The sequence below is a fragment of the Ranitomeya imitator genome, chromosome 6 (genome assembly GCF_032444005.1).
Source record: "Ranitomeya imitator isolate aRanImi1 chromosome 6, aRanImi1.pri, whole genome shotgun sequence".
In the NCBI taxonomy this organism is placed as follows: domain Eukaryota; kingdom Metazoa; phylum Chordata; class Amphibia; order Anura; family Dendrobatidae; genus Ranitomeya; species Ranitomeya imitator.
This window is the reverse complement of record NC_091287.1, coordinates 339,752,085-339,779,706: the sequence shown is the minus strand read 5'-3', so window position 1 is coordinate 339,779,706 and position 27,622 is coordinate 339,752,085. Positions and strand designations below refer to the sequence as shown.

Genomic DNA, 27,622 nt, shown 5'->3' with positions numbered 1-27,622 from the left:
ATGTGGTCGTGTTGGGGTTGCCATGGCTACAAGTCCATAATCCAGTATTAGATTGGAAATCCATGTCTGTGTCCAGCTGGGGTTGTCAGGGGGTACATGGTGATGTCCCATTTCTGTCAATTTCGTCATCCACCCCTTCTGAGGTTCCAGAGTTCTTGTCTGATTACCGGGATGTATTTGATGAGCCCAAGTCCGACACCCTACCTCCGCATAGGGATTGTGATTGTGCTATCGATTTGATTCCTGGTAGTAAATTCCCAAAAGGTCGACTGTTTAATTTATCTGTGCCTGAGCACGCCGCTATGCGGAGTTATGTGAAGGAGTCCTTGGAGAAGGGGCATATTCGCCCGTCATCGTCGCCATTAGGAGCAGGGTTCTTTTTTGTAGCCAAGAAGGATGGTTCGCTGAGACCTTGTATAGATTACCGCCTTCTAAATAAGATCACGGTTAAATTTCAGTACCCCTTGCCGTTGTTATCTGATTTGTTTGCTCGGATTAAGGGGGCTAGTTGGTTCACCAAGATAGATCTTTGCGGTGCGTATAATCTTGTGCGTATTAAGCGAGGCGATGAATGGAAAACTGCATTTAATACGCCCGAGGGCCATTTTGAGTATCTAGTAATGCCATTTGGACTTGCCAATGCTCCATCAGTGTTTCAGTCCTTTATGCATGACATCTTCCGAGAGTACCTGGATAAATTCCTGATTGTGTACTTGGATGACATTTTGATCTTCTCGGATGATTGGGAGTCTCATGTGAAGCAGGTCAGAACGGTGTTTCAGGTCCTGCGTGCTAATTCTTTGTTTGTGAAGGGATCAAAGTGTCTCTTTGGTGTTCAGAAGGTTTCATTTTTGGGGTTCATCTTTTCCCCTTCTACTATCGAGATGGACCCTGTTAAGGTCCAAGCCATCCATGATTGGACTCAGCCGACATCTCTGAAAAGTCTGCAAAAGTTCCTGGGCTTTGCTAATTTTTATCGTCGCTTCATCTGCAATTTTTCTAGTATTGCTAAAACATTGACCGATTTGACCAAGAAGGGTGCTGATGTGGTCAATTGGTCTTCTGCTGCTGTGGAAGCTTTTCAAGAGTTGAAGCGTCGTTTTTCTTCTGCCCCTGTGTTGTGTCAACCAGATGTTTCGCTTCCATTCCAGGTTGAGGTTGATGCTTCTGAGATTGGAGCAGGGGCTGTTTTGTCGCAGAGAAGTTCTGATTGCTCGGTGATGAAACCATGCGCCTTCTTTTCCAGGAAGTTTTCGCCTGCTGAGCGAAATTATGATGTGGGCAATCGAGAGTTGCTGGCCATGAAGTGGGCATTCGAGGAGTGGCGTCATTGGCTTGAAGGAGATAAGCATCGCGTGGTGGTCTTGACTGATCATAAGAACTTGACTTATCTCGAGTCTGCCAAGAGGTTGAATCCTAGACAGGCTCGTTGGTCGTTGTTTTTTGCCCGTTTTGACTTTGTGATTTCGTACCTTCCGGGCTCTAAAAATGTGAAGGCGGATGCTCTGTCTATGAGTTTTGTGCCCGACTCTCCGGGTTTATCGGAGCCGGCGGGTATCCTCAAAGAGGGAGTAATTGTGTCTGCCATCTCCCCTGATTTGCGGCGGGTGCTGCAAAAATTTCAGGCTAATAAACCTGATCGTTGCCCAGCGGAGAAACTGTTTGTCCCTGATAGGTGGATGAATAAAGTTATCTCTGAGGTTCATTGTTCGGTGTTGGCTGGTCATCCTGGAATCTTTGGTACCAGAGAGTTAGTGGCTAGATCCTTTTGGTGGCCATCTCTGTCGCGGGATGTGCGTTCTTTTGTGCAGTCCTGTGGGATTTGTGCTCGGGCTAAGCCCTGCTGTTCTCGTGCCAGTGGGTTGCTTTTGCCCTTGCCGGTCCTGAAGAGGCCTTGGACACATATCTCTATGGATTTTATTTCAGATCTTCCCGTCTCTCAAAAGATGTCAGTCATTTGGGTGGTCTGTGATCGCTTCTCTAAGATGGTCCATTTGGTACCCTTGTCTAAATTACCTTCCTCCTCTGATTTGGTGCCATTGTTCTTCCAGCATGTGGTTCGTTTACATGGCATTCCAGAGAATATTGTTTCTGACAGAGGTTCCCAGTTTGTTTCGAGGTTTTGGCGAGCCTTTTGTGGTAGGATGGGCATTGACTTGTCTTTTTCCTCGGCTTTCCATCCTCAGACTAATGGCCAGACCGAACGAACCAATCAGACCTTGGAAACCTATCTGAGATGCTTTGTTTCTGCTGATCAGGATGACTGGGTGTCCTTTTTGCCTTTGGCTGAGTTCGCCCTTAATAATCGAGCCAGCTCGGCTACCTTGGTTTCGCCGTTTTTCTGCAACTCTGGGTTCCATCCTCGTTTCTCTTCAGGGCAGGTTGAGTCTTTGGACTGTCCTGGTGTGGATACTGTGGTGGACAGGTTGCAGCAGATTTGGACTCATGTAGTGGACAATTTGACCTTGTCCCAGGAGAAGGCTCAACGTTTCGCTAATCGCAGACGCTGTGTGGGTCCCCGACTTCGTGTTGGGGATTTGGTTTGGTTATCTTCTCGTCATATTCCTATGAAGGTTTCCTCTCCTAAGTTTAAACCTCGTTTCATTGGTCCGTATAGGATTTCTGAGGTTCTTAATCCTGTGTCTTTTCGTCTGACCCTTCCAGATTCTTTTTCCATACATAACGTATTCCATAGGTCATTGTTGCGGAGATACGTGGCGCCTATGGTTCCATCTGTTGATGCTCCTGCCCCGGTTTTGGTGGAGGGGGAGTTGGAGTATATTGTGGAGAAGATTTTGGATTCTCGTGTTTCAAGACGGAAACTCCAGTATCTGGTTAAGTGGAAGGGTTATGCTCAGGAAGATAATTCCTGGGTCTTTGCCTCTGATGTCCATGCTCCCGATCTTGTTCGTGCCTTTCATATGGCTCATCCTGGTCATACTGGGGGCTCTGGTGAGGGTTCGGTGACCCCTCCTCAAGGGGGGGGTACTGTTGTGAATTCTGTGGCAGAGCTCCCTCCTGTGGTCACAAGTGGTACTTCGGCTGATTCTCTCTGTGAGCTTCCGTTGGTGGAGGAGAGTGGTACTGCGGCTTCTGAGTTTCCTTCCTCAGGTGATGTGGTGAAGTCGTTAGGTGCTGCTCTATTTAACTCCACCTAGTGCTTTGATCCTGGCCTCCAGTCAATGTTCTAGTATTGGACCTGTTTCCTCCTGGATCGTTCCTGTGGCCTGCTGCTCTGCATAGCTAAGTTCCGCTTTGCTTTTTTGTTTGCTGTTTTTTCTGTCCAGCTTGTCTATTTGTTTTTTCTTGCTTGCTGGTAGCTCTGGGACACAGAGGGTGTACCTCCGTGCCGTTAGTTCGGTACGGAGGGTCTTTTTGCCCCCTTTGCGTGGTTTTTGTAGGGTTTTGTGTTGACCGCAAAGTTACCTTTCCTATCCTCGCTCTGTTCAGAAAGTCGGGCCTCACTTTGCTAAATCTATTTCATCTCTACGTTTGTCTTTTCATCTTAACTCACAGTCATTATATGTGGGGGCTGCCTTTTCCTTTGGGTTATTTCTCTGAGGCAAGGAAGGCTTATTTTCTATCTTCAGGCTAGCTAGTTTCCCAGGCTGTGCCGAGTTTCATAGGGAGCGTTAGGCGCAATCCACGGCTGCCTCTAGTGTGGTTGGAGAGGATTAGGGATTGCGGTCAGCAGAGTTTCCACGTCTCAGAGCTCGTTCTATGTTTTTGGGTTATTGTCAGGTCACTGTATGTGCTCTGACCTCTGTGTCCATTGTGGTACTGAATTACCTTATCATAACATGGGCCTTTCTGTCTGAAGTTTAGTCTTAAACAAGTGAAATGCATTGTGGTAATGTCTATAACCAAAATTAGAAAAATGTTGTCTCTGTCCAAATATATATGGACCTAACTGTATATGCAGTTTACAGACAAGAGCAGGAAAAAGAGAGATAAAGACACAACTTCGCTTCCTGCAATCAGTTTTAGGTCACGTTCACACGTTCAGTATTTGGTGAGTATCTTACACCAGTATTTGTAAGCCAAAACCAGGAGTGGAAAAATCAGAGGAAAAGTATAATAGAAACATATGCACCACTTCTGCATTTATCACCCATTCCTGGTTTTGGCTTACAAATACTGATGTGAAATACTGACCAAATATTGAACCTGTGAGCATGGCCTCACAGTGGTCATCCATAACATTAACACCAGGTAAAGTGAATAACATTGGCTATCTCATTGCAATGCCACCTGTCAAGAGGAGTAATGAGCAAATTGTGATTTTTTTTTTTTTTTTAAAAACCTGGTTCAGAGTGTCTTCAAAACTGTACATCATTTGGTTCTTTTACCCAACAAAAGTGCTCCAAGTAAGAAAAACACATGAACCATCGCCACGGTCATGGATGCCCAATGGTCATTGATACATTGGGGCACTGCAGCCTGTCTAGATTGATTTTATAGAAGAGCTGCTGCAGAACAAGTTCTTTAAAAAGATCAAATGGACCTGTTTCTTGCAGAAAAAAAGAGTTAAATACCTTCTAAAAATCCTCAAGCTCCCATCATTTTGCCACTTTTACATCACTCCATTGCAGAGATATCCACATCTATTACTCTTGGAGTGCAGTATGTGAAATTTCTGCTTGCAGACCATTTCTTCAGTCTTCTCTGAGATTGTGTGCTTTCAGAGATGCTGTCAGTCATAACTTGGCAGCTGATCAAGTGAACTAGGCTCATATACTTCCGAGCTGTTATTGGCTCTGTCTGGGAAGGAGGGATGAAATCCCATCTTTAATAGACTATCTTACAGAATTTCTAAAAACTAGAACTTTTCATAAATGTTTAATGGGTGCAAGTCCGTCCACTAATTTATATCTACCTGGATCTTTTGGTAAACCTCAAGACACTGATAGAGAGAAAAGCACAAGGGTCCTTGTACATCTGCCAACTGGCATCTCTTAATGTCTTAATAATCTCTTAGCCATTTGTGTGCCATAAATAGGTTGCCATTGTTCTTGGTGGATATTGTTCACTTAGGACAATGCACTGCCAAGAACAATGATCTTTTGTGTAAACCAAAAGATCATTGTAAGGTGATTGTCATCTTGTTCTTTTAAGTAAATGGAAGCTTGTTTAGATTGCATGGTTCCTAGGAATCCTACTCCTAGGAATCCTACATTATGCTGCTCTTAAGGTACCTTCACACTCAACAATATCGCTAGCGATCCGTGACGTTGCAGCGTCCTGGCTAGCGATATCGTTGAGTTTAACATGCAGCAGCAATCAGGATCCTGCTGTGCCATCGTTGGTCGGAGCAGAAAGTCCAGAACTTTATTTCGTCGCTGGACCTTCTGCAGACATCGCTGAATCGGCGTGTGTGACGCCGATCCAGCGATGTCTTCACTGGTAACCAGGGTAAACATCGGGTTACTAAGCGCAGGGCCGCGCTTAGTAACCCGATGTTTACCCTGGTTACCAGCGTAAATGTTAAAAAAACCAAACACTACATACTTACCTTCCGCTGTCTGTCCTCCGGCGCTGTGCTTCTCTGCACTGTGAGCACCGGCCAGCCGGAAAGCAGAGCACAGCGGTGACGTCACCGCTGTGCTTTCCGGCTGGCGCTCACAGTCAGTGCAGAGAAGCACAGCGCCGGGGGACAGACACCGGAATGTAAGTATGTAGTGTTTGGTTTTTTTTACGTTTACGCTGGTAACCAGGGTAAACATCGGGTTACTAAGCGCGGCCCTGCGCTTAGTAACCCAATGTTTACCCTGGTTACCAGGGGACCGGCATCGTTGGTCGCTGGAGAGCTGTCTGTGTGACAGCTCTCCAGCGACCAAACAGCGACGCTGCAGCGATCGGGATCGTTGTCTGAATCGCTGCAGCGTCGCTAAATGTGACGGTACTTTTAGATGAGGTAGCAAAAACCTGGTGACAAATTCCCTTTAAGAGGTACATCTCATTGTGCAACATAGACTTTAATTAACAGTCTACCACTAGCTTTTTGCTACCCCATCTGAGAGCTGCACAATGTAGGGGCAAAGACCACTCTGATTTCAGTGATGTATTTACTGGGTGCAGCAAATTTCTCAACTGCAAATGTAGCAGGTGCTCTGAATGTTGCTCTGTCTCTGCCCACGCCACTAATTGGCTTCTTCCTTTGTACCATGTATTTTTACAAAAATCTGCTAATCTTTAGTGGGTGTGGGCTTGTCCTATAGTAATAACCTACTACTAATAAAACACTAATTTTGTTGGAACAAAACACACAGCTCAGTAAGTGATACATCTCTGGAATCGAGGTCTTAGCCCCTGCATAATGATGCTCTCGGATTCCATAGCAAAAATCTGCTGACTTGCCTTTAAGAGCTGTTTAAGCTAATGATAAGAAAATAATATGATAATACATTAAATATATGACTAAGAGGTTGGTTTGTGCTTTGTATCTACAGAGGAATGGAAATCCCAGTTCATCAAAACAGAGAGAAAGAAATTGTTGAACTACAAGGCTCAGCTCATAAAGGATTTGAATCCTCATATCTATTGTCCCTTTGCTGGTTACTTTGTTGAGGCTCATCCATCAGATAAGTACGTTTTCTGGCCAGGAATGTACAGTAAAACCCAGAAAAGATGTTCAAAATTGTGAAAATCTACCTTATTGATGAATATGGCGCACACCGGACACTCCAGCTATTGTAGTGAAATGGAGTGCTTGTACACCACACAATTATTAGGCAAGAGAGTATTTTGACGATATCATCGCTTTTATGAATATCTTCCAACACCAAGCTCTATGAACTTTAATGCTTGTTGGCTGAAGCAGATAAAAGTGATGAATATTTGTGTAATAAGGGAGAATGTGGTCTAAGGATATCAACACCCTCTATCAAGGTGTGTTAAATTATTAGGCAAAGATTTGAGAAGAATCAAACGTGAAGTGACTTAAGAACTCACTATCCTTCAGTGTTGTCATATTCTAGACACAAGTTGAAATATCAAGACTGGGCCAAGAAATGTCTAAAGACAGATTTTTCAAAGGTTTTATGGACTGATGAGATAAGAGTGTTTTTTGATGAAGTAAGTGGATGGGCCGTCGGCTGGATCCGTAATGGGCAAAATCCTCCACTTCGACTCAGACGTCAGCAAGTTGGAGGTGGGATACTGCTATGGGCTGGTATTATTAATTATTGAGTTAGTTGGACCTTTTGGGAATGAACGTGGACTCAAAATCTACTCCCAAATGAATTGCCAGTTTTTAGCAGACACCTTTCTCAGGCAGTGTCCCAGGAATAAATTTGCATATTTCAAGAAAATCATGATTTTTATACAGGACAATGCTCCATCACATGCATCAAATTCTCCACTGTTTGGCTGCCAGTAAGGACCTTAAAGATGAAAGAATAATGACATGGCCACTTCCTCACCAGACCTAAACCCTATTGAGAACTTGTGGGCTTTTAAACTGGAGATTTATAGTTAAGGAAAACTGTAGGCCTATGTGAGCAATGAGGCTGTGGTTGGTGCTGCCAAAAATTGATAGTCAACAGAATAAAAAACTGACACTCTCCATGGTTAGATGGCTATGAGTGCTGTTGAAAAGTAGGGGGTGGCTATATTAGAATCTCAGAAATGACATGATTTTGAAATTATTTAGATTCAATCCATGTTGTTGTAAAAAGTGTTAAGTTGTAGCAGATATACTACAATTAACTATCAACCTGCAAATTAACCCTACACCTGCAGATTCATTGCATTATTGAACCTGACAGGTTCCCCTTAAATTGTTCTCCTATATGTCTACTAAAGGCTCTTATAGTACATCCGACATTGAATAATATGGAACTACAGTTAATAGAAGATTTCATGTCATATAGTCTACATTATATAGTGATCCAAATGGTTTGGTTTTTCTCAGCATACTTACACAGACTGCACTTGGCTCGGCCACACTTATAAAACCCCTTGCATTCCAGACATATTAGTGCTTGTTTATTAGGTGACATGTACAGTCTAAGGCCTTTTTCACACGTCAGTGTCTCCGGTATGTGTAGTGACAGTTTTCTCCCGTACCGGAGACACTGACACACGTAGACCCATTAGGATCTATGTGTTTCTGCACATGTGCGTGTTTTCACACGGACCGTGTTTTCGTGTGCAAAACACGTAACATAGTAACATAGTAACATAGTTAGTAAGGCCGAAAAAAGACATTTGCCCATCCAGTTCAGCCTATATTCCATCATAATAAATCCCCAGATCTACGTCCTTCTACAGAACCTAATAATTGTATGATACAATATTGTTCTGCTCCAGGAAGACATCCAGGCCTCTCTTGCACCCCTCGACTGAGTTCGCCATCACCACCTCCTCAGGCAAGCAATTCCAGATTCTCACTGCCCTAACAGTAAAGAATCCTCTTCTATGTTGGTGGAAAAACCTTCTCTCTTCCAGACGCAAAGAATGCCCCCTTGTGCCCGTCACCTTCCTTGGTATAAACAGATCCTCAGCGAGATATTTGTATTGTCCCCTTAAATACTTATACATGGTTATTAGATCGCCCCTCAGTCGTCTTTTTTCTAGACTAAATAATCCTAATTTCTCTAATCTATCTGGGTATTGTAGTTCTCCCATCCCCTTTATTATTTTTGTTGCCCTGTCCGTTTTTTACCGACTGCACGGACCACAATACGGACAGCACACGTGCACATGGAGAACAGTGTACACTCTCCTCCGTGTGCACGTACCGCCTGCAGGAGAGACAGCGCTACAGTAAGCGCTGTCCCCCCTGCGTGTGGTGCTGAAGCCGGCATTCATTCCTTCTGCCCAGCAGCGTTCGCTGGAGAGAAGGAATGAAAAATCAATGTTTTTTTTAAATTTTCCCTTAAAATTAAAGTTTGTGTGTCCCCTCCCGCCTCCCATCCCCTGTGCGCCCACCCGCTTGCCGGGAAATACTCACCCAGCTCCTGCGATGTCTCTTCTCAGCGGCCGCTGGCAGCAGGTCCTGTGTGAGCGGTCACATAGTCCCGCTCATTACAGTGAGGAATATGTGCATATTCCTCACTGTCTTTCTCGCCTATATTGGTCTCGTATGCTGCACCATCGTCTCATAACATCTTCCACTGCAATGAAAGAGCAAAAAAATAATGTATAAGGCCATTGTGCACAGTGGGACAACAATGTGTCCCAGGTAGCAAAAGAAAACACAGTGGGACAACAATGTGTTAGTGATATAACAGATTTTAATGTGGCCTAGTAACCTGCATTTTTCCAAAAATATCATCAACATAAATATTGTAACCTCGAACAGCACAATACGATATAATGGAAAATACATAGATTTTCATGCCATAAGGACAGGGTCCTCTCCCCTCTGTAGCAGTATGTCATTGTAAATTTAGAAAATGTAAATGACATCTAAACAAATATGAACGTAACCCCTTTCTCATGTCCAGCACCATGTAATTAATGGAGCTATATAAATAAATGAGATTAATCTTAATTTAAAGAACATTAGGACCAAATTCATGTTGGTAATGCAGTTTGCAATATTATTCATAGTGTGAGAAACATGAGTGTACTTACTTATCTGCCTTTGGACCTCACGTGGCGCTGCTCATATTCTGGGAAAAGGATCCCACATATGCTCCTCCATGCCGCCTCTTTTCTGGCCCAGTTGGAGTAATGGGCTTCTCTCTGATCCCTCTCTTGCACCAAGATCAGCAGCATTTCCACATTTATAATATTGGCCATGATGCAGGAGACTCCGTGGAGGCGTGCGGCAGACTTCTGGATGTCTGTCTGGGTTTTTCAGCTAATTAGCATGTCTGAGCTTCCTGATTGAGGGCTTGACACATTTCCTGTCACCTGCTGTACTCTTGCGTATTTTACGCAAGTCACACTGTTGGTCCGTGTGTAATCCGTATTTTTCTCGCCCCCATAGACTTTCATTGGCGGATTTTTTATGCAATACGCTGACAAATGCAGCATGCTGTGATTTTGTACGGCCGTAAAATACGAATGCGTAATATACACCAGATAGAAGCTACCCCATAGAAAATCATTGGTCCGTGTGCAATGCGTAGTTTTTGTGCCTCTCATACATCGGTAAAACTCTAGTGTGACGCCGGCCTAAGAGATACCATGTTGCTTATTTTTGTTGGCATGTAAAATAGGTAAAGATTTGCTGATTCTCCCAATTTTAGAATATTCTTGACTATAATGATTATATGGACAAACGATAATTTTTTAGCACAGTTAAGTGTATACAGTTTCTGTTATATCCTCACTGAATTAGCTTTTGATCTATACAATAGGTTGACATTCATTTTGAAAACAACCCTTCTCAGGGTAGATGGATTTTACTTTTAAAAATTCACCTGTAAGTTGTGTATTACATGGTTGGAATGACAACTCATTCCAAGACTGAGGCCGGCGTCACACTTGCGAGTTTTACGGACGTAAGAGCGCAGAAACTACGTCCGTAAAACTCGCAAAAAATACGGCACAATTATTCTCTATGCCCCTGCTCCTATCTGCCGTATTAAACTGATCAGTATTATACGGCTTTCTACGGCCGTAGAAAATCGCAGCATGCTGCGTTTGTCACCGTATTGCACAAATAAAACGTCAATGAAAGTCTATGGAAGCCCCAAAAATACGGATCACACACGGACCAGCAGTGTGACTTGCGAGGAATACGCAGCACTGTTAGAGAGAAAAGCCGGCAATTCAGTGCGGTGTACAGTAAAATCACACTGACAGGTTACAGTAGAATAGGTAGAATAAATGTGTACACATAGAATAGGTATATATATATATGTCATTGAGACACATATATGTATATATATTAATATTTCATCCAGCGCGATATAGCAGAAAGACGGTAATTCAATTACCGGCTTTTGCTTTCTCCTTCTTAAAACCCGACATGATATGAGACCTGGTTTACATGCAGTAAACCATCTCATATCCCCTTTTTTTTTTGCATATTCCACACTACTAATGTTAGTAGTGTGTCTATGCAAAATTTGGCCATTCTAGCTAGTAAATTAAGGGGTTAAAGGGCAGAAAAAATAGGCGTGGGCTCCCGCACAATTTTCTCCGCCAGAGTGGTAAAGCCAGTGACTGAGGGCAGATATTAATAGCCTGGAGAGGGTCCATGGTTATTGGCCCCCCCAGCTAAAAACATCTGCCCCCAGCCACCCCAGAAAAGGCACATCTGGAAGATGCGCCTATTCTGGCACTTGGCCACTCTCTTCCCTTTCCCGTGTAGCGGTGGGATATGGGGTAATGAAGGGTTAATGCCACCTTGCTATTGTAAGGTGACATTAAGCCAAATTAATAATGGAGAGGCGTCAATTATGACACCTATCCATTATTAATCCAATACTAGTAAAGGGTTAAAAAAAAAAAAACATTAGTAGTGTGGAATATGCAAAAAAAATGGGGATATGAGATGGTTTACTGTATGTAAACCAGGTCTCATATCATGTCGGGTTTTAGGAAGGAGAAAGCAAAAGCCGGTAATTGAATTACCGGCTTTCTGCTATATCGCGCTGGATGAAATATTAATATATATACATATATGTGTCTACTGACATATATACTGTATATATATATATGTATATATATGTATATATATATATATATATATATATATATATATATATATAGACAGTATATATGTTTTTTGTTTTTCTTTTACACATGGATCCCTTGTATAGCCGTATGTCGGTTTTGCAAGCCTGCGATAAAAACACGCATTACGGCTGCCATACGGATTACATACGGAGGATGAAATGCGCAAAAAACGGTGACACACCCTGCCTACGGAGGAGCTACGGACCACTATTTTTGGGACTTTTCAGCGTATTACGGCCGTAATATACGGACTGTATTTTCATACGCTGTGTGTGACGCCGGCCTTAGAATCTTTCTCACATACTAGTTTGAAACGTGTAGAGTACTGTTATATTTTTCTTCAGGTTGTCCCATTTTAAACTGTGTCAAACTTTTTTTTAACACGGATTAATAAAGAAATGCTCTTTTTTAAAAAATTCCTTTTGGAGTACGAGTGCTGGACTATCCGTTTTTGTGAAATTGCATCATCTTAATCTGAATCCATCCTGAGTTTTGTCTCTGCACCATCTATGGAATTACACATAGAGCTGTGTAGGTGGTTACCTGGATATGTATTTTTGTAATCAAGTCATTGTACAGATTTTATAGGCTTAAAAGAAGAGATCCTAAGATCCCTCCTTTTCTCTTAGATTCTGCCCCAATGAACAAATCATGAGCAGATTTGGTTTCCAGCATCATATGTATGTTGATGACACACAACTATACACTAGTGATGGGCGAGCACTAAAATGCTCGGGTGCTCATTGCTCGGGTGGAGCAAATTGGAATTCTCAGGTACTCGACCCGAGCAACGAGCCTAATGTAAGTCTATGGGAAACCTGAGCATTTTTGCCGTGATTTGCCCCAGGGGTCCTATTAGCATCTAAAAATGTCTGAAATCGGTGGCAATAGTGCTCAAATGACACAGGAACATCATGGGGAAGACCCCTGGAAGCATTCCTGACTCCTAGGTCACAGCTGTGACCAATGTTACGAAGAAAAAGAAGACTGACAGCACTCACTTATTGGGGCGCCAGGTCCGCATCCAGGGAACCTTCCTGGATCATCCACATAGTCCAAAGAGAAACAAAAGACCAGTGCTCCATCCGGATGTAGTATTCCAACGTGCAAACTTTATTGAGCCATGTAACAGCGACGTTTCGACCCGGAGGTCTTTATCAAGCATACCTAAACATGCAGTGGAGCGGCCTTAAATAGCGTGGATGCCACACATTGCACCAATCACCATCAGGTCAGCCCCCTGTCACATAATGTCACATATAAATAACAAAACACATATCAAATACATATTATCTAAAAGTCCACCACCGCAGATACAAACACCATAGAGGAAACATGGAAAAGATCTATATTCAATACAGTACATACGCTGTTTACCATTACATCCACCAATAAGATGGATGCATCAGACGTTGCTATAGAGATGTAAACCAATCGCAGATAAAACAAGCTCCACCAATACCTAACTGTTGTAAACGGCGCCTAAAATCACAGATAGCCTATCAGATAGTCCCGGTTATACAAGTATACACTCAACCACCAACCGGCCACCCTGTAACATGCTGAACCACCCACGTCATATCCCGTTCTACTCTCCACAGCTCACCAAGCCGATCACCGGAGCCGGCGATATCAGCGTCATCAAAGTTACACGCATGCGTACATCCTGCCGCAAGAACACACCTCAGGAAGCAGGGGAACCAACCAGCGGAAGTAACCGCCCACAACTACAGTCACATGACTTGAGGGAAACTTGTATCCAAGGCAACATAAACAAAAACAACGCTCCTAGGCTGCCTAATCCAGCGCAACCCAGACGAGCGTCCTCTATGTAGCCCCCGCATGAGAGAGAGTACCCGCAGCCGGCACTGCCAGTGCACTGCCACCCGACAGAGCAACCCGCAGGTCAGCGCGCGTACCTCCACACATAACAGAAGCGCAATGAGGGCACAATCAGGAGCATAAATATTAATCACCTTACTATAATAAGGAGCCAAATGTCGACTATAAAGGACAAAAAGACGCCCAACCATATATGTTCTAAAATCTCTATCCTGAAATATGAGATATAGTGGAATTGAGTAATCTGAAATATAGTGGAATTCAATAGTCTAAACAAAAGCTCAAATCCCGTCCTCCATTGTCCAAGGTGCATCCACTCTCCAGTGCCTATACCTAAATAACCACCTATGGGAAGATAGAAAAAAAGAAAAAGAGAAAAAAAAGAAATAAAACATAAAAACCAAACCACGGAGTGGAACATGTAAAAGATACTATTTAAAATTACACCGATACGAGCTGCACGCATCTCATCAATACACTAGAACTATACCACACAGGTCTGTAGATTGAAATCTAGGTTCAAACCACCCGGTTGTAAAGATCCCAGCAAAAACATCCACTTCAACTCCTTCTGTTTCAGCAAGTGCAATCTGTCACCACCCCTCCTCAGGGTCGGCACACTGTCAATGACCCTAAATCGTAGCTGATTGACAGAGTGCTTGTGTTCCAGGAAGTGTTTCGGGACAGGCAACTCAGTCAGGCCAGTTCTCACAGTACTCTTGTGTTTGATTATTCGAGCTCTAACCTCCATGGTCGTCTCACCAACATAGGTGAGCCCACACGGACATACAATCATATATACCACCCAACTGGATGTACAAGTGTACCTCTCTTTAAGGAAAATCTTTCTGCCAGTATGGGGATGGCAGAAGATTTCACCCTTTAAAATGTTGTTACAGCAGGAGCAACCCAAACACGGAAAATTCCCATGTTTGGCCACCCTGAGAGTACTCTGCACCGAGGATTTAGAAGTCCCCACATCAGAGTGAACCAACCTGTCCCTAAGATTACGCCCCCTTCTATAGGACATCAGTGGGTACATCACAAAACTAGGGATCGATGGAAGACCCCGTTGTAAAAGTGACCAGTGTTTCCTAATCACTCTACCAATCTGGTTGCTTGCTGGATTATAGGTGGTCACAAATGGGATCCGATCACTCACCCGTTTCACCCGTGTCTTTTTGCGAACACTTTCACGAGAGCAATTCAAGGTTTTCTCCTTAAATCTCACGACCTCCCTACCAGGATATCCCCTTTGCAAAAACTTTGAGCACATCTCCTCCAGACGTAGGTTAACCTTATCATCATCAGACACAATCCTCCGAACCCGCAACAACTGACTCCATGGCAATGAGTTTACCATCCGCCTCGGATGGTTGCTATCGAACATCAGCAAACTATTCCTGTCAGTTTCCTTAACAAAAATATCAGTTCTCAACCTACCCATCTCTTTGTATACCAAAGTATCCAGGAACTGAACCTGAGTCATAGAATGTGTGAGGGTAAATTGCAATTCAGAGTGTATCTGATTCAGATAAGTCTGGAAATCCAGCAGTTCTTGTAGACTACCTTCCCAAATGACAAAAATATCGTCAATATAGCGCCACCAGGCTCTGACGTGGCGCCAGAGGATAGAACTGTACACAAACTTGTCCTCGAGCACCGCCATAAAGATGTTGGCATAAGTGGGGGCCACATTAGACCCCATGGCGGTGCCCCTCAACTGCAGGAAAAAATCGTCCCCAAAGAGGAAAAAATTCCTCCTGAGGACGAACTCCAACAGTGTGAGGACAAGCCGTGCACACTCGGGGGCCACGTCAGAGCCTGATAGCATACAAGAGACCGCATCCAAGCCCTTCTCATGTTCTATAGATGTGTATAACGATACAACATCAAAGGATGCCAGAACCGTCGTCTCAGTAACATTAACCTCCTCAATCTTATCCAAAAAATCGTTGGTATCTTTCACATACGACCTAGCTGAAACTGCAAAGGGACGTAATATCCGATCCAGAAAAATGACCGAGGTCTAAAGTCTTTTCTTATCCTTTCAATATCCTTCTGTACTAGCTCGATATACGATTCCACAAAATGGTTCTTGCCAGGAGGTTGAAAGGAACTCCTATTATACAGACCTACTTCACGCAACGTAAAGCCACGAGTAGGAGTCTCACACCTTGTACTACTACCATCCACCCTATCCGAAAAATAGGAGGATAAAAGACTTTAGACCTCGGTCAGTTCAGAATTTGTCCTATAGGGAAAGAGTGACTTTGGAATCATTGGCCAGGAACCCATCAATAACCATCAAACCAGCCGATAAGGGCGGAGCGGTTGTTGTTATGGACAGTGTGAAATATAAAGCTGAGATACAGCGGCAGTTGGCTGATGATTCTGTATATGCAAAATTGCCTGGCAATCCGACATCTGGATTTCAGAGAGAATTACAGCTTGTGGTCAGTGATTCCCTTTCCATGGGACTCATTGACCATAAGCTGTCAGAGTTTTTGATTGTTGATTTTCCTGTCACACCGGTAATATATGTGTTGCCTAAAATCCATAAGTGTTTATGTAATCCCCCAGGTCGCCCGATTGTTTCGGGCCGGGGCTCATTGTTTAACAAAACAGCCATTTTTCTGGATCGGATATTACGTCCCTTTGCAGTTTCAGCTAGGTCGTATGTGAAAGATACCAACGATTTTTTGGATAAGATTGAGGAGGTTAATGTTACTGAGACGACGGTTCTGGCATCCTTTGATGTTGTATCGTTATACACATCTATAGAACATGAGAAGGGCTTGGATGCGGTCTCTTGTATGCTATCAGGCTCTGACGTGGCCCCCGAGTGTGCACGGCTTGTCCTCACACTGTTGGAGTTCGTCCTCAGGAGGAATTTTTTCCTCTTTGGGGACGATTTTTTCCTGCAGTTGAGGGGCACCGCCATGGGGTCTAATGTGGCCCCCACTTATGCCAACATCTTTATGGCGGTGCTCGAGGACAAGTTTGTGTACAGTTCTATCCTCTGGCGCCACGTCAGAGCCTGGTGGCGCTATATTGACGATATTTTTGTCATTTGGGAAGGTAGTCTACAAGAACTGCTGGATTTCCAGACTTATCTGAATCAGATACACTCTGAATTGCAATTTACCCTCACACATTCTATGACTCAGGTTCAGTTCCCGGATACTTTGGTATACAAAGAGATGGGTAGGTTGAGAACTGATATTTTTGTTAAGGAAACTGACAGGAATAGTTTGCTGATGTTCGATAGCAACCATCCGAGGCGGATGGTAAACTCATTGCCATGGAGTCAGTTGTTGCGGGTTCGGAGGATTGTGTCTGATGATGATAAGGTTAACCTACGTCTGGAGGAGATGTGCTCAAAGTTTTTGCAGAGGGGATATCCTGGTAGGGAGGTCGTGAGATTTAAGGAGAAAACCTTGAATTGCTCTCGTGAAAGTGTTCGCAAAAAGACACGGGTGAAACGGGTGAGTGATCGGATCCCATTTGTGACCACCTATAATCCAGCAAGCAACCAGATTGGTAGAGTGATTAGGAAACACTGGTCACTTTTACAACGGGGTCTTCCATCGATCCCTAGTTTTGTGACGTACCCACTGATGTCCTATAGAAGGGGGCGTAATCTTAGGGACAGGTTGGTTCACTCTGATGTGGGGACTTCTAAATCCTCGGTGCAGAGTACTCTCAGGGTGGCCAAACATGGGAATTTTCCGTGTTTGGGTTGCTCCTGCTGTAACAACATTTTAAAGGGTGAATTCTTCTGCCATCCCCATACTGGCAGAAAGATTTTCCTTAAAGAGAGGTACACTTGTACATCCAGTTGGGTGGTATATATGATTGTATGTCCGTGTGGGCTCACCTATGTTGGTGAGACAACCATGGAGGTTAGAGCTCGAATAATCAAACACAAGAGTACTGTGAGAACTGGCCTGACTGAGTTGCCTGTCCCGAAACACTTCCTGGAACACAAGCACTCTGTCAATCAGCTACGATTTAGGGTCATTGACAGTGTGCCGACCCTGAGGAGGGGTGGTGACAGATTGCACTTGCTGAAACAGAAGGAGTTGAAGTGGATATTTTTGCTGGGATCTTTACAACCGGGTGGTTTGAACCTAGATTTCAATCTACAGACCTGTGTGGTATAGTTCTAGTGTATTGATGAGATGCGTGCAGCTCGTATCGGTGTAATTTTAAATAGTATCTTTTACATGTTCCACTCCGTGGTTTGGTTTTTATGTTTTATTTCTTTTTTTTCTCTTTTTCTTTTTTTCTATCTTCCCATAGGTGGTTATTTAGGTATAGGCACTGGAGAGTGGATGCACCTTGGACAATGGAGGACGGGATTTGAGCTTTTGTTTAGACTATTGAATTCCACTATATTTCAGATTACTCAATTCCACTATATCTCATATTTCAGGATAGAGATTTTAGAACATATATGGTTGGGCGTCTTTTTGTCCTTTATAGTCGACATTTGGCTCCTTATTATAGTAAGGTGATTAATATTTATGCTCCTGATTGTGCCCTCATTGCGCTTCTGTTATGTGTGGAGGTACGCGCGCTGACCTGCGGGTTGCTCTGTCGGGTGGCAGTGCACTGGCAGTGCCGGCTGCGGGTACTCTCTCTCATGCGGGGGCTACATAGAGGAAGCTCGTCTGGGTTGCGCTGGATTAGGCAGCCTAGGAGCGTTGTTTTTGTTTATGTTGCCTTGGATACAAGTTTCCCTCAAGTCATGTGACTGTAGTTGTGGGCGGTTACTTCCGCTGGTTGGTTCCCCTGCTTCCTGAGGTGTGTTCTTGCGGCAGGATGTACGCATGCGTGTAACTTTGATGACGCTGATATCGCCGGCTCCGGTGATCGGCTTGGTGAGCTGTGGAGATTAGAACGGGATATGACGTGGGTGGTTCAGCATGTTACAGGGTGGCCGGTTGGTGGTTGAGTGTATACTTGTATAACCGGGACTATCTGATAGGCTATCTGTGATTTTAGGCGCCGTTTACAACAGTTAGGTATGGGTGGAGTTTGTTTTATCTGCGATTGGTTTACATCTCTATAGCAACGTCTGATGCATCCATCTTATTGGTGGATGTAATGGTAAACAGCGTATGTACTGTATTGAATATAGATCTTTTCCATGTTTCCTCTATGGTGTTTGTATCTGCGGTGGTGGACTTTTAGATAATATGTATTTGATATGTGTTTTGTTATTTATATGCGACATTATGTGACAGGGGGCTGACCTGATGGTGATTGGTGCAATGTGTGGCATCCACGCTATTTAAGGCCGCTCCACTGCATGTTTAGGTATGCTTGATAAAGACCTCCGGGTCGAAACGTCGCTGTTACATGGCTCAATAAAGTTTGCACGTTGGAATACTACATCCGGATGGAGCGCTGGTCTTTTGTTTCTCTTTGGAAGCTGTGACCAATGTTGTCAGAGCGTGATGCCACTTTTACAGGCACACACTAAAACATACAAAAGCGAAACCAAAATGAATTTTCCTGGGAAATATGTTAAGGAACATCCTTTCCAGGGTAATAATTTGTATGTAAGGCAAAATAAAGACCCCCCCCCCAAAAAAAAAATGTACCTCCACCACTTGGGCTATGTTCACACGTAGCGTTTTTGATGCGTTTTTCAACCTTAGCATTGCTTTCAACCAATACAAATGCATTCACTGGGAAATCTTATTGTAACATTTAACAACCTTATCTGGCTTTGTGGTGTGTGACACATCATCAGACACATCCTGTTTCCTTTATGTAGGAGGGACACTGAAAGTCACAAAGTCTATTATTATAGTGGCATCAGGCGGCATTAATATTCTTAAAGGGCCAATATTATAAAGTGGGTCTCCTATACTGTTATTGCCATTGCAGTGAGTGGCTGGGCTGCCAAAAATTAGGACATACCCCAATACCCCTTTCATGAGACATACAGGAGGGCCTCCTGAAAAAATGGTCCCATCATAAAAAAGTGGGTCTCCCATAGTGTTTGCCTGTGCATTGAATGCAAGGCTTGCCCTGCCCCAAAACTACATGCACCCCAATAAGCATTTGAGCCCACGTACTAGATAGCCACAGGAAAACCTAGTTCACATTATTCATTTGCTACTGACATACTGTTTGCCTATGCATTGAATGCAAGGCCTGCCCTGCTCCAAAGTTACATGCACCCCAATAAGCCTTTGAGCCCACGTACTGGATGGCCAGAGGAAAACGTAGTTCACATTATTCATTTGATATTGCCATACTGTTTGCCTATGCATTGAATGCAAGACCTGCCCTGCCCCAAAGTTTCATGCACCCCAATAAGCCTTTCAGCTCAGTTACTGGATGGCCACAGGAGAACCTGTCTGAAGAGCAATGGAGGATGTCCTCCTATGATTCTATTCCTAATTTAAAGGAGCGGTTCTCCTATACTTGGAATGCAAAACAAACAAACATTTCTCCCTGGGAAGCATACATTTGTTTAAAAAAAAAAAAAATATTTACGGGCATCATAAACACCCTTGCAAAAAACTAGAGTTGCTGTAGCATCACGGAACACGTTGAATGCAAGGCTTGCCCTGCCCCAAAGTTACATGCACCCCAATAAGCCTTTGTGCCCACATACTGGATGGCCAGAGGAAAACGTAGTTCACATTATTTATTTGTTACTGCCATACTGTTTGCCTATGCATTGAATGCAGGGCCTGCCCTGCCCCAAAGTTACACATGCACCCCAGTAAGCCTTTGAGCCCACATACTGGATGGCCACAGGAAGACCTAGTTCACATTATTCATTTGGCACTGCCATTAGTGTTGAGCCACCTCCCTAGTGTCCGGGTTCGGTTCGGTTCGTCGAACAGGGACGTGTTCGACGAACTGTTCATCGAACACAGTCGAACCCCATTGAAACCAATGGCAGGCAAACACAAACACATACAAACACATAGAAAACACCTTAAAAGGTGTCCAAAAGCTGACAAACTGCTCAGAAGACACAACAAACACATGGAAAAGTCACAACTACATATAGTCATGCGAAAAGAAAAGAGTGGGAGGAGTAAAAGGAGGAGGAGACACAGATATAGGCATGTCATGCCCTTCTAAAATCAAGAAAGGCTGGAGTAAAAATCTAAACTCACTATACCAACACCCAGATGTCTTCACAAAAAAATAAAATAAATATCTTTAGGTAGGATGGCGGCGGGTCCATTTAGAACACTTTCCTTAGAAGACGTAGTGGTACCCCCGTTGGGAGTTGTGCCAAAAAATGAACCCAATACATTCAGACTAATCCACCATTTGTCATATCCAAGGGGCAGGTCAGTAAATGACAACATCGACGCGGAACCAAGTACAGTACTATGTACTTTACCTCCTTTGACGAGGCAATCAGGCGGGTCAAGAAGTCGGTAAGGGGCACCCTAATGGCCAAAACAGACATTGAGGGGACGTTCCGGTTACTACCTGTGCCTCCGAATAGTGTCCTCCCATTGGGCTGCTTCTGTGAAGGAGCATACTACATAGATCGCTGTTTGCCCATGGGGTGCTCCATATCCTGCTCACTATTTGAGGCGTTTAGTTGTTTCCTCGAATGTGTCATCATGGACGTTTGTAAGGCGGCACATATTATCCATTACCTCGACGACTTCTTATACCTGGGCCCAAAAGATTCGCCACAGTGTGAAAACACGCGATAGTCCACCTGTGAGAAGGAGAGAGCTGGAGGTTGAGTGGACACCCCAGAGCCGAGGGGTTAGATTGAGAAAGAAAGAAGGCAGTGTAGCTTGCTTCATGGGTGGGGTACGCTGCTGAGTTGCACCAAATTCTACTAGGCCCAAAAGGATTTCCTGGGCTAGATGCCGTTAAAAAATAGTACTTAGGTAAACAGGCTTTGTAGTTTGCTTCATGGGTGAGGTACGCTGCTGAGTAGCACCAAATTCTACTAGGCCCAAAAGGATTTCCTGGGCTAGATGCCGTTAAAAAATAGTAGTTAGGTCAACAGGCGGTGTAGCTTGCTTCATGAGTGGGGTACGCTGCTGAGTAGCACTAAATTCTACTAGGCCCAAAAGGATTTCATGGGCCAGATGCCGTTAAAAATAGTACTTAGGTAAACAGGCGGTGGGTGGCTGGGCTACTCTGCTGACTAGCAGACACTGAAGCTTTGGAGCAGACCTCTGAATCCCAGGCCATAGTATGAGTAAACAACTCTGCAGACGACCCCACCCACCTGGAATTGACGATGGCAACGTCATGTAAAACTCAGCAAGGGGACTAAATAAAGAGTCTCCATTTATTTTAAAAATCGGCCACAGACACCACTTAAGTGGCATCAATTTCGCCAGAGTTTTTTAAAACAGTTCGTGAGGTGATTTTCAAAAATCATCAAGCTTTTAGTCTCCCCAAGATGACACAGGGGTAGAAAAGACCTTGCGGATCCAGGATTTGTTCATCTTGATGAACGTTAGTCTGTCTACATTGTCACTGGACAGCCGCGTGCGCTTATCTGTCAGCACACCACCAGCAGCGCTGAACACACTTTCAGAGAGAACGCTGGCTGCGGGGCACGACAAGATGTCCAAGGCGTGAGTGGCGAGCTCAGGCCATTTTTCAAGATTGGAAGCCCAAAATGAGCAAGGGTCCAGTTCCACAGTCATGGCATCGATGTTAACTTGGAGATACTCTTGTACCATCCTCTCTAGGCATTGGCTGTGCGTCAGACTTCTTGTCTCCTGTGGCCTTGCAAAGGATGGTCTAAAAAATTTTTGAAACGATTGGAAAAAATTGCTGTTACCACCAGATCTGATGTTACTGTTACGGTTTGAGTGATGACTCGATAGTCCCACGGTTGGCAAGTTAGAACTCAGAGATTCACTTCGTGCATCACTGGTGTTTTGTGGAAAAGCAGATGTTAGATTCTGTAACAGTCTCTGCTGATACTCCTGCATGCGTGAATCCCTTTCTATGGCAGGAATTATTTCGCCAAATTTGCTTTTGTACCGGGGATCTAAGAGTGTGGCAACCCAGTAGTCGGCATTACTTCGGATTCTGACAATCTGAGGGTCATGTTGCAGGTAGTGCAGCAAGAAGGCACTCAAGTGTCTTGCGCATCCAGGAGGACCAAGTCCTTTTTGTCTTGGTGGTGGCGAGGTGAGAATCATGCTTCCTTCGTCTGCCGTTTCCCCCCAACTTCGCACAACAGAAATTTGATCAAAGTCTCCCTCATCTGATGAGTCTTCCATACCCAGCGCTAGTTCGTCCTCCACTTCTTCCTTGCCTCCTGCACCTTCCTCAACAGTTTGGCTGCTACCATGTGCCCTCGGTAATCCCTCTCCCCCAGCCTCCAATGCCAGCCGCTTTGGTGCTGCCAATCTTCTTGACTTTGGAGATATGATCCCTTCCGCATACGACTCCTCCTGTTCCTCCTCCTCCTCTTGTTCCACCACCTGACTCTGAACACTGTGTACGGTGTGCTCCAGCATGTAAATCACCGGAATGGTCATGCTGATAATGGCATCGTCAGCACTAAACATCTTCATTGCTATTTCAAAACTGTGCAGAAGGGTGCATAGGACCCTGATCTGAGACTACTCCTGATTTGCCCCACCTCTTGATCTCGTTGGCCCAGGCTATACGTCATAACGTATTGCACCAGGGCTCGTCGGTGCTGCCACAGTCGCTGCAACATGTGCAGAGTTGAATTCCACCGTGTGGGCACATCGCATTTCAGCCGGTGAACTGGCAGGCCCAACTTCTGTAGAGATGCAAATCGTTGAGCTGCGGGATGCGAACGGCGGAAGTGAGCACACAGCGACCGTGCCCTCTGCAGAAGCCCATCTAGTCTGGGATAGTGGGATAAAAATTGCTGGACAGCCAGGTTCAAAATGTGAGCCATACAAGGCACATGTGTGACATTGCCCCGGTGAAGGGCCGCACCCAGGTTTGCAGCATTGTCGCACACAGCCTTCCTTGGCTGCAGGTTGAGTGGAGACAACCATTGATGGAACTTGGTCTCAAGAGCTGACCACAACTCCTCAGCTGTGTGACTCACATTTCCCAGACATTTCAATGTAAACACTGCCTGATGCCATTGAGCCCTGGTGACAGCATAGTGAGGAGGTGTGCAGGATTCCTTCTGCCCAGTTACAACGCGGGTGGCATTACCAGACAGGCTTTGGGTGCAAGTGGAGGACCGAGAGGAGGTTGAAGAGGCAGAAGCAGTGGAGGAACTTCTAGATACAGAGGATCGACTAGCAACTCGTGGGGACATCAAGACTCGGACAGCAGCCCCTTCTCCTGATGTCGCCATAGTTACCCAGTGCCCAGTCACCGACATGTAACGCCCCTGTCCATGTCTACTCTTCCAAGTGTCTGTGGTGAAATGCACCCTGTCACACACAGAGTTTCTCAAGGAAGCGGTGATGTTGTGTGCGACAGCTTGGTGTAGTGCAGGCACAGCTTTCTTTGAGAAGTAGTGGCGACTGGGCATCTGGTAATGGGGCACTGCGACAGACATAAGGTCTCGAAAATCCTCTGTGTCCACCAGGTGGAAAGGCAGCATTTCTGTAGCCAACAGCTTGCAGATGGAGAAATTCAACCTCTTAGCTTTGTCATGGCTAGGAGGAAATGGTCTTTTACTTGTCCACATCTGAGGGACTGAGGGCAGGCTGCCGTGCTTAGACGGAGTTGAGTAGGGTGTAACCGGCAAACTGCTGGTCTGTGAGGAAGGTGCAGGCGTAGATGTTATGTTGCTTTGATCAAAATGTGGTGTCGATGTCGGAGAGCGCTCAACACCAGCAGGTGTTTCCACGTGCAAATGTCCTGATGACCTGCCAATCACACTGGCTGTTGCGGGTAAAGAGGTGGAAGGTTTGCATCCAAAACCATGTGCGACTGCTGTCACCACAGCCACAGAGGATGAAGAGGATGCGGATTGTTGTGAATTCTGTTGTCGGGCTCCCTCCTGTGGTCATGAATGGTACTTCGGCTGGTTCTGTCCATGGACCTCCTCTGGTGGGTGTTTCTGAGTTTCCTTCCAGGTGACGAGGTTAATTCGTTAGCTGGCTGCTCTATTTAACTCCACTTAGATCTTTGCTCCATGCCACCTGTCAATGTTCCAGTATTGGTCTAGTTCACTCCTGGATCGTTCTTGTGACCTGTCTTCCCAGCAGAAGCTAAGTTCCAGCTTGTATTTCTTTGGTTTGCTATTTTTCTGTCCAGCTTGCTATTTCTATTGTTGTCTTGCTTGCTGGAAGCTCTGGGACGCAGAGGGAGCGCCTCCGCACCGTGAGTCGGTGCGGAGGGTCTTTTTGCGCCCTCTGCGTGGTCTTTTTGTAGGTTTTTGTGCTGACCGCAAAGTAACCTTTCCTATCCTCGGTCTGTTCAGTAAGTCGGGCCTCACTTTGCTAAATCTATTTCATCCCTGTGTTGGTATTTTCATCTTTACTCACAGTCATTATATGTGGGGGGCTGCCTTTTCCTTTGGGGAATTTCTCTGAGGCAAGGTAGGCTTTATTTTTCTATCTTCAGGGCTAGCTAGTTCCTTAGGCTGTGCCGAGTTGCATAGGGAGCGTTAGGCGCAATCCACGGCTATTTCTAGTGTGTTTGATAGGATTAGGGATTGCGGTCAGCAGAGTTCCCACGTCCCAGAGCTCGTCCTTTATTATCCTTTATTATCAGTAACTATCAGGTCATTCCGTGTGCTCTTAGCCACCAGCTCCATTATTGTCCTGACCACCAGGTCATAACAGCGGATGCACTTGATGGGGCAAACGGTGGTTGACCCGGCCCACTAGGCCGCATTGTAGCACAGTGAGCTTCCCACTGCAACTTATGCCTCATATCCATGTGACGGTTCATGCATGAAGTACTCAAGCAAGAGATTTTGTTGATAAATCTTACAGACAACATGAGTTGGGTCATCCTTTGCGATGTCAAAAAATGCCCAGGCTATGCAAGGCTTAGAGCCCGTACGACCAGAAGAGCCACCACGACTTCTGGTCTGAGGCACAGTTGGGGTTGAGGATGCAGTTGTTGACGTGCTTCCAGTACTCCGTCTCTGTCCAGGAAGGCACACTGATACCTCGTCATCAGACTCGTCACTAGCATCCTCCTCCACCTCCTCTGCTGACCTCATGGACTGGCGGACTGGGGGTTGACAGTAAGTGGGGTCTACAAACTCGTCATCATCAACCTGTGTGTTCTCATGTCCGTCGTCCTCAAAGCCAACCTCTTCCTGCCCCGACTGAAAAGTCAAGTTTTCGTTCCAATCAGGTATCTCAGTCTCATCACCATCTTCCTCATTGTCTCCACCAACAGGAGTTACAGTTTGGGAACGAGGGTCTACATTATGCTCAGAACCTTCTTCATCTGGGCCTGGATCTGACTCACAAAGATTCTGGGCATCAGTGCAGATCATTTCCTCGTCTGGATTCACAGAAGCTCTGGAGCTGACCTCTGATTCCCAGGATATAGTATGCGTAAACAGCTCTACAGACTCAACCATATGTGTTACCCCATGCTCAGACGGGCAGCTGGAGACTTGGGAGCTGTGAGGAAGCAAGTGCGATTGGGGTGACAACTCTGAGGACTGGAGTAGTTGTGATGTTGAAGTTGACATGGAGGAGAGTCCACTTGAACGAGCACTTGATATCCATTCAAGCACCTGCTGTTTTTGTGCCTCATCTGGAATTTTTGGCGATGCTTGTAGCGATGGTCGTAAGAAAGGGATCATATGCCCACGAAAAGAAGTAGACATTTTACTTTGGATGGAAGATAGTCTTTCTTCTGCAGATGTTACTGTTGCTTGACCACCTACCCCACGGACTCAACCTTTTTTTCCCTTTCCAACACGCCTATTAACCTTTCCACCAGCAGCAGGCCTTTTGCCACACATTTTAGTGCTTAACTAATTGGCAACTCTGTATCTGTAGTTGTTAGCACAACAACCGATGGATGAAAACCGAGCAGAACTGAGTGGCCAAACTGAGGTACTAGGCCCAAAACTAATAACTGGATTAGATGCAGTGAAAATTGAGATACACAGGCGTTATAGTTAGTTTCACAGGCGGGCTACTCTGCTGACGTGCAGACACTGCTCCTAGGCCCTAAACTATCAACTGGATTAGATGCAGTGAAAATTAAGATACACAGGCGGTATAGTTTGTTTCACAGGCAGGCTACTCTGCTGACGTGCAGACACTGCTCCTAGGCCCTAAACTATCAACTGGATTAGATGCAGTGACAATTGAGATACACAGGTGGTATAGTTTGTTTCACAGGCAGGCTACTCTGCTGACGTGCAGACACTGCTCCTAGGCCCTAAACTATCAACTGGATTAGATGCAGTGAAAATTGAGATACACAGGCGGTATAGTTTGTTTCACAGGCAGGCTACTCTGCTGACGTGCAGACACTGCTCCTAGACCCTAAACTATCAACTGGATTAGATGCAGTGAAAATTGAGATACACAGGCGATAGTTTGTTTCACAGGAGGGCTACTCTGCTGACGTGCAGACACTGCTCCTAGGCCCTAAACTATCAACTGGATTAGATGCAGTGAAAATTGAGATACACAGGCGATATAGTTTGTTTCACAGGCAGGCTACTCTGCTGACGTGCAGACACTGCTCCTAGGCCCTAAACTATCAACTGGATTAGATGCAGTGAAAATTCAGATATACAGGCGGTATAGTTTGTTTCACAGGCAGGCTGCTCTGCTGATGTGCAGACACTCCCTCAGTACCTGTAATCCACTGTAACTAGAACACCTCCCGACCCCTCCGCATATAAAACAACATTATGACAAAAGTCCTCTGAGAACCGCAAGAAACTATTAAACCAAAGTCTGGAGGTAACAATAAGGCAGCTTCATCTCCAGAATCTTCCTTTCACTTCCCTCCTTCTTTGTTAGCTGTGAGCTTCTGCTTATTTAAGTCCAGCCACTAAGTGGCTTCTTCTGGTGTTGGAAAAAAGTGAATCACCCCCAGGGCTACAACCCTTAATTTCGCCGGGTACAGAGTAGAATAAATCAATTTCAAGTCTCTCAATCTCCTTTTAACTGCTCCATAACTCATCCTCTGTTTTTGCACCTCAACCGAGTAATCTGGGTAAATAGAGATCTTCTGGCCATTT

The 27,622-nt window shown here is 45.0% G+C and overlaps 1 protein-coding gene across 1 annotated transcript in view; it reads left to right on the top strand.

The window, feature by feature from the left end:
* Positions 1-27,622, top strand: part of LOC138642625 (cytidine monophosphate-N-acetylneuraminic acid hydroxylase-like) — a 399,876-nt gene that overhangs the window by 256,593 nt on the left and 115,661 nt on the right. Inside the window, exon 9 of the mRNA XM_069730894.1 lies at positions 6,450-6,585. Coding sequence (XP_069586995.1) covers positions 6,450-6,585 — 136 coding nt within the window. The remainder of the gene's footprint in view (positions 1-6,449; positions 6,586-27,622) is intronic.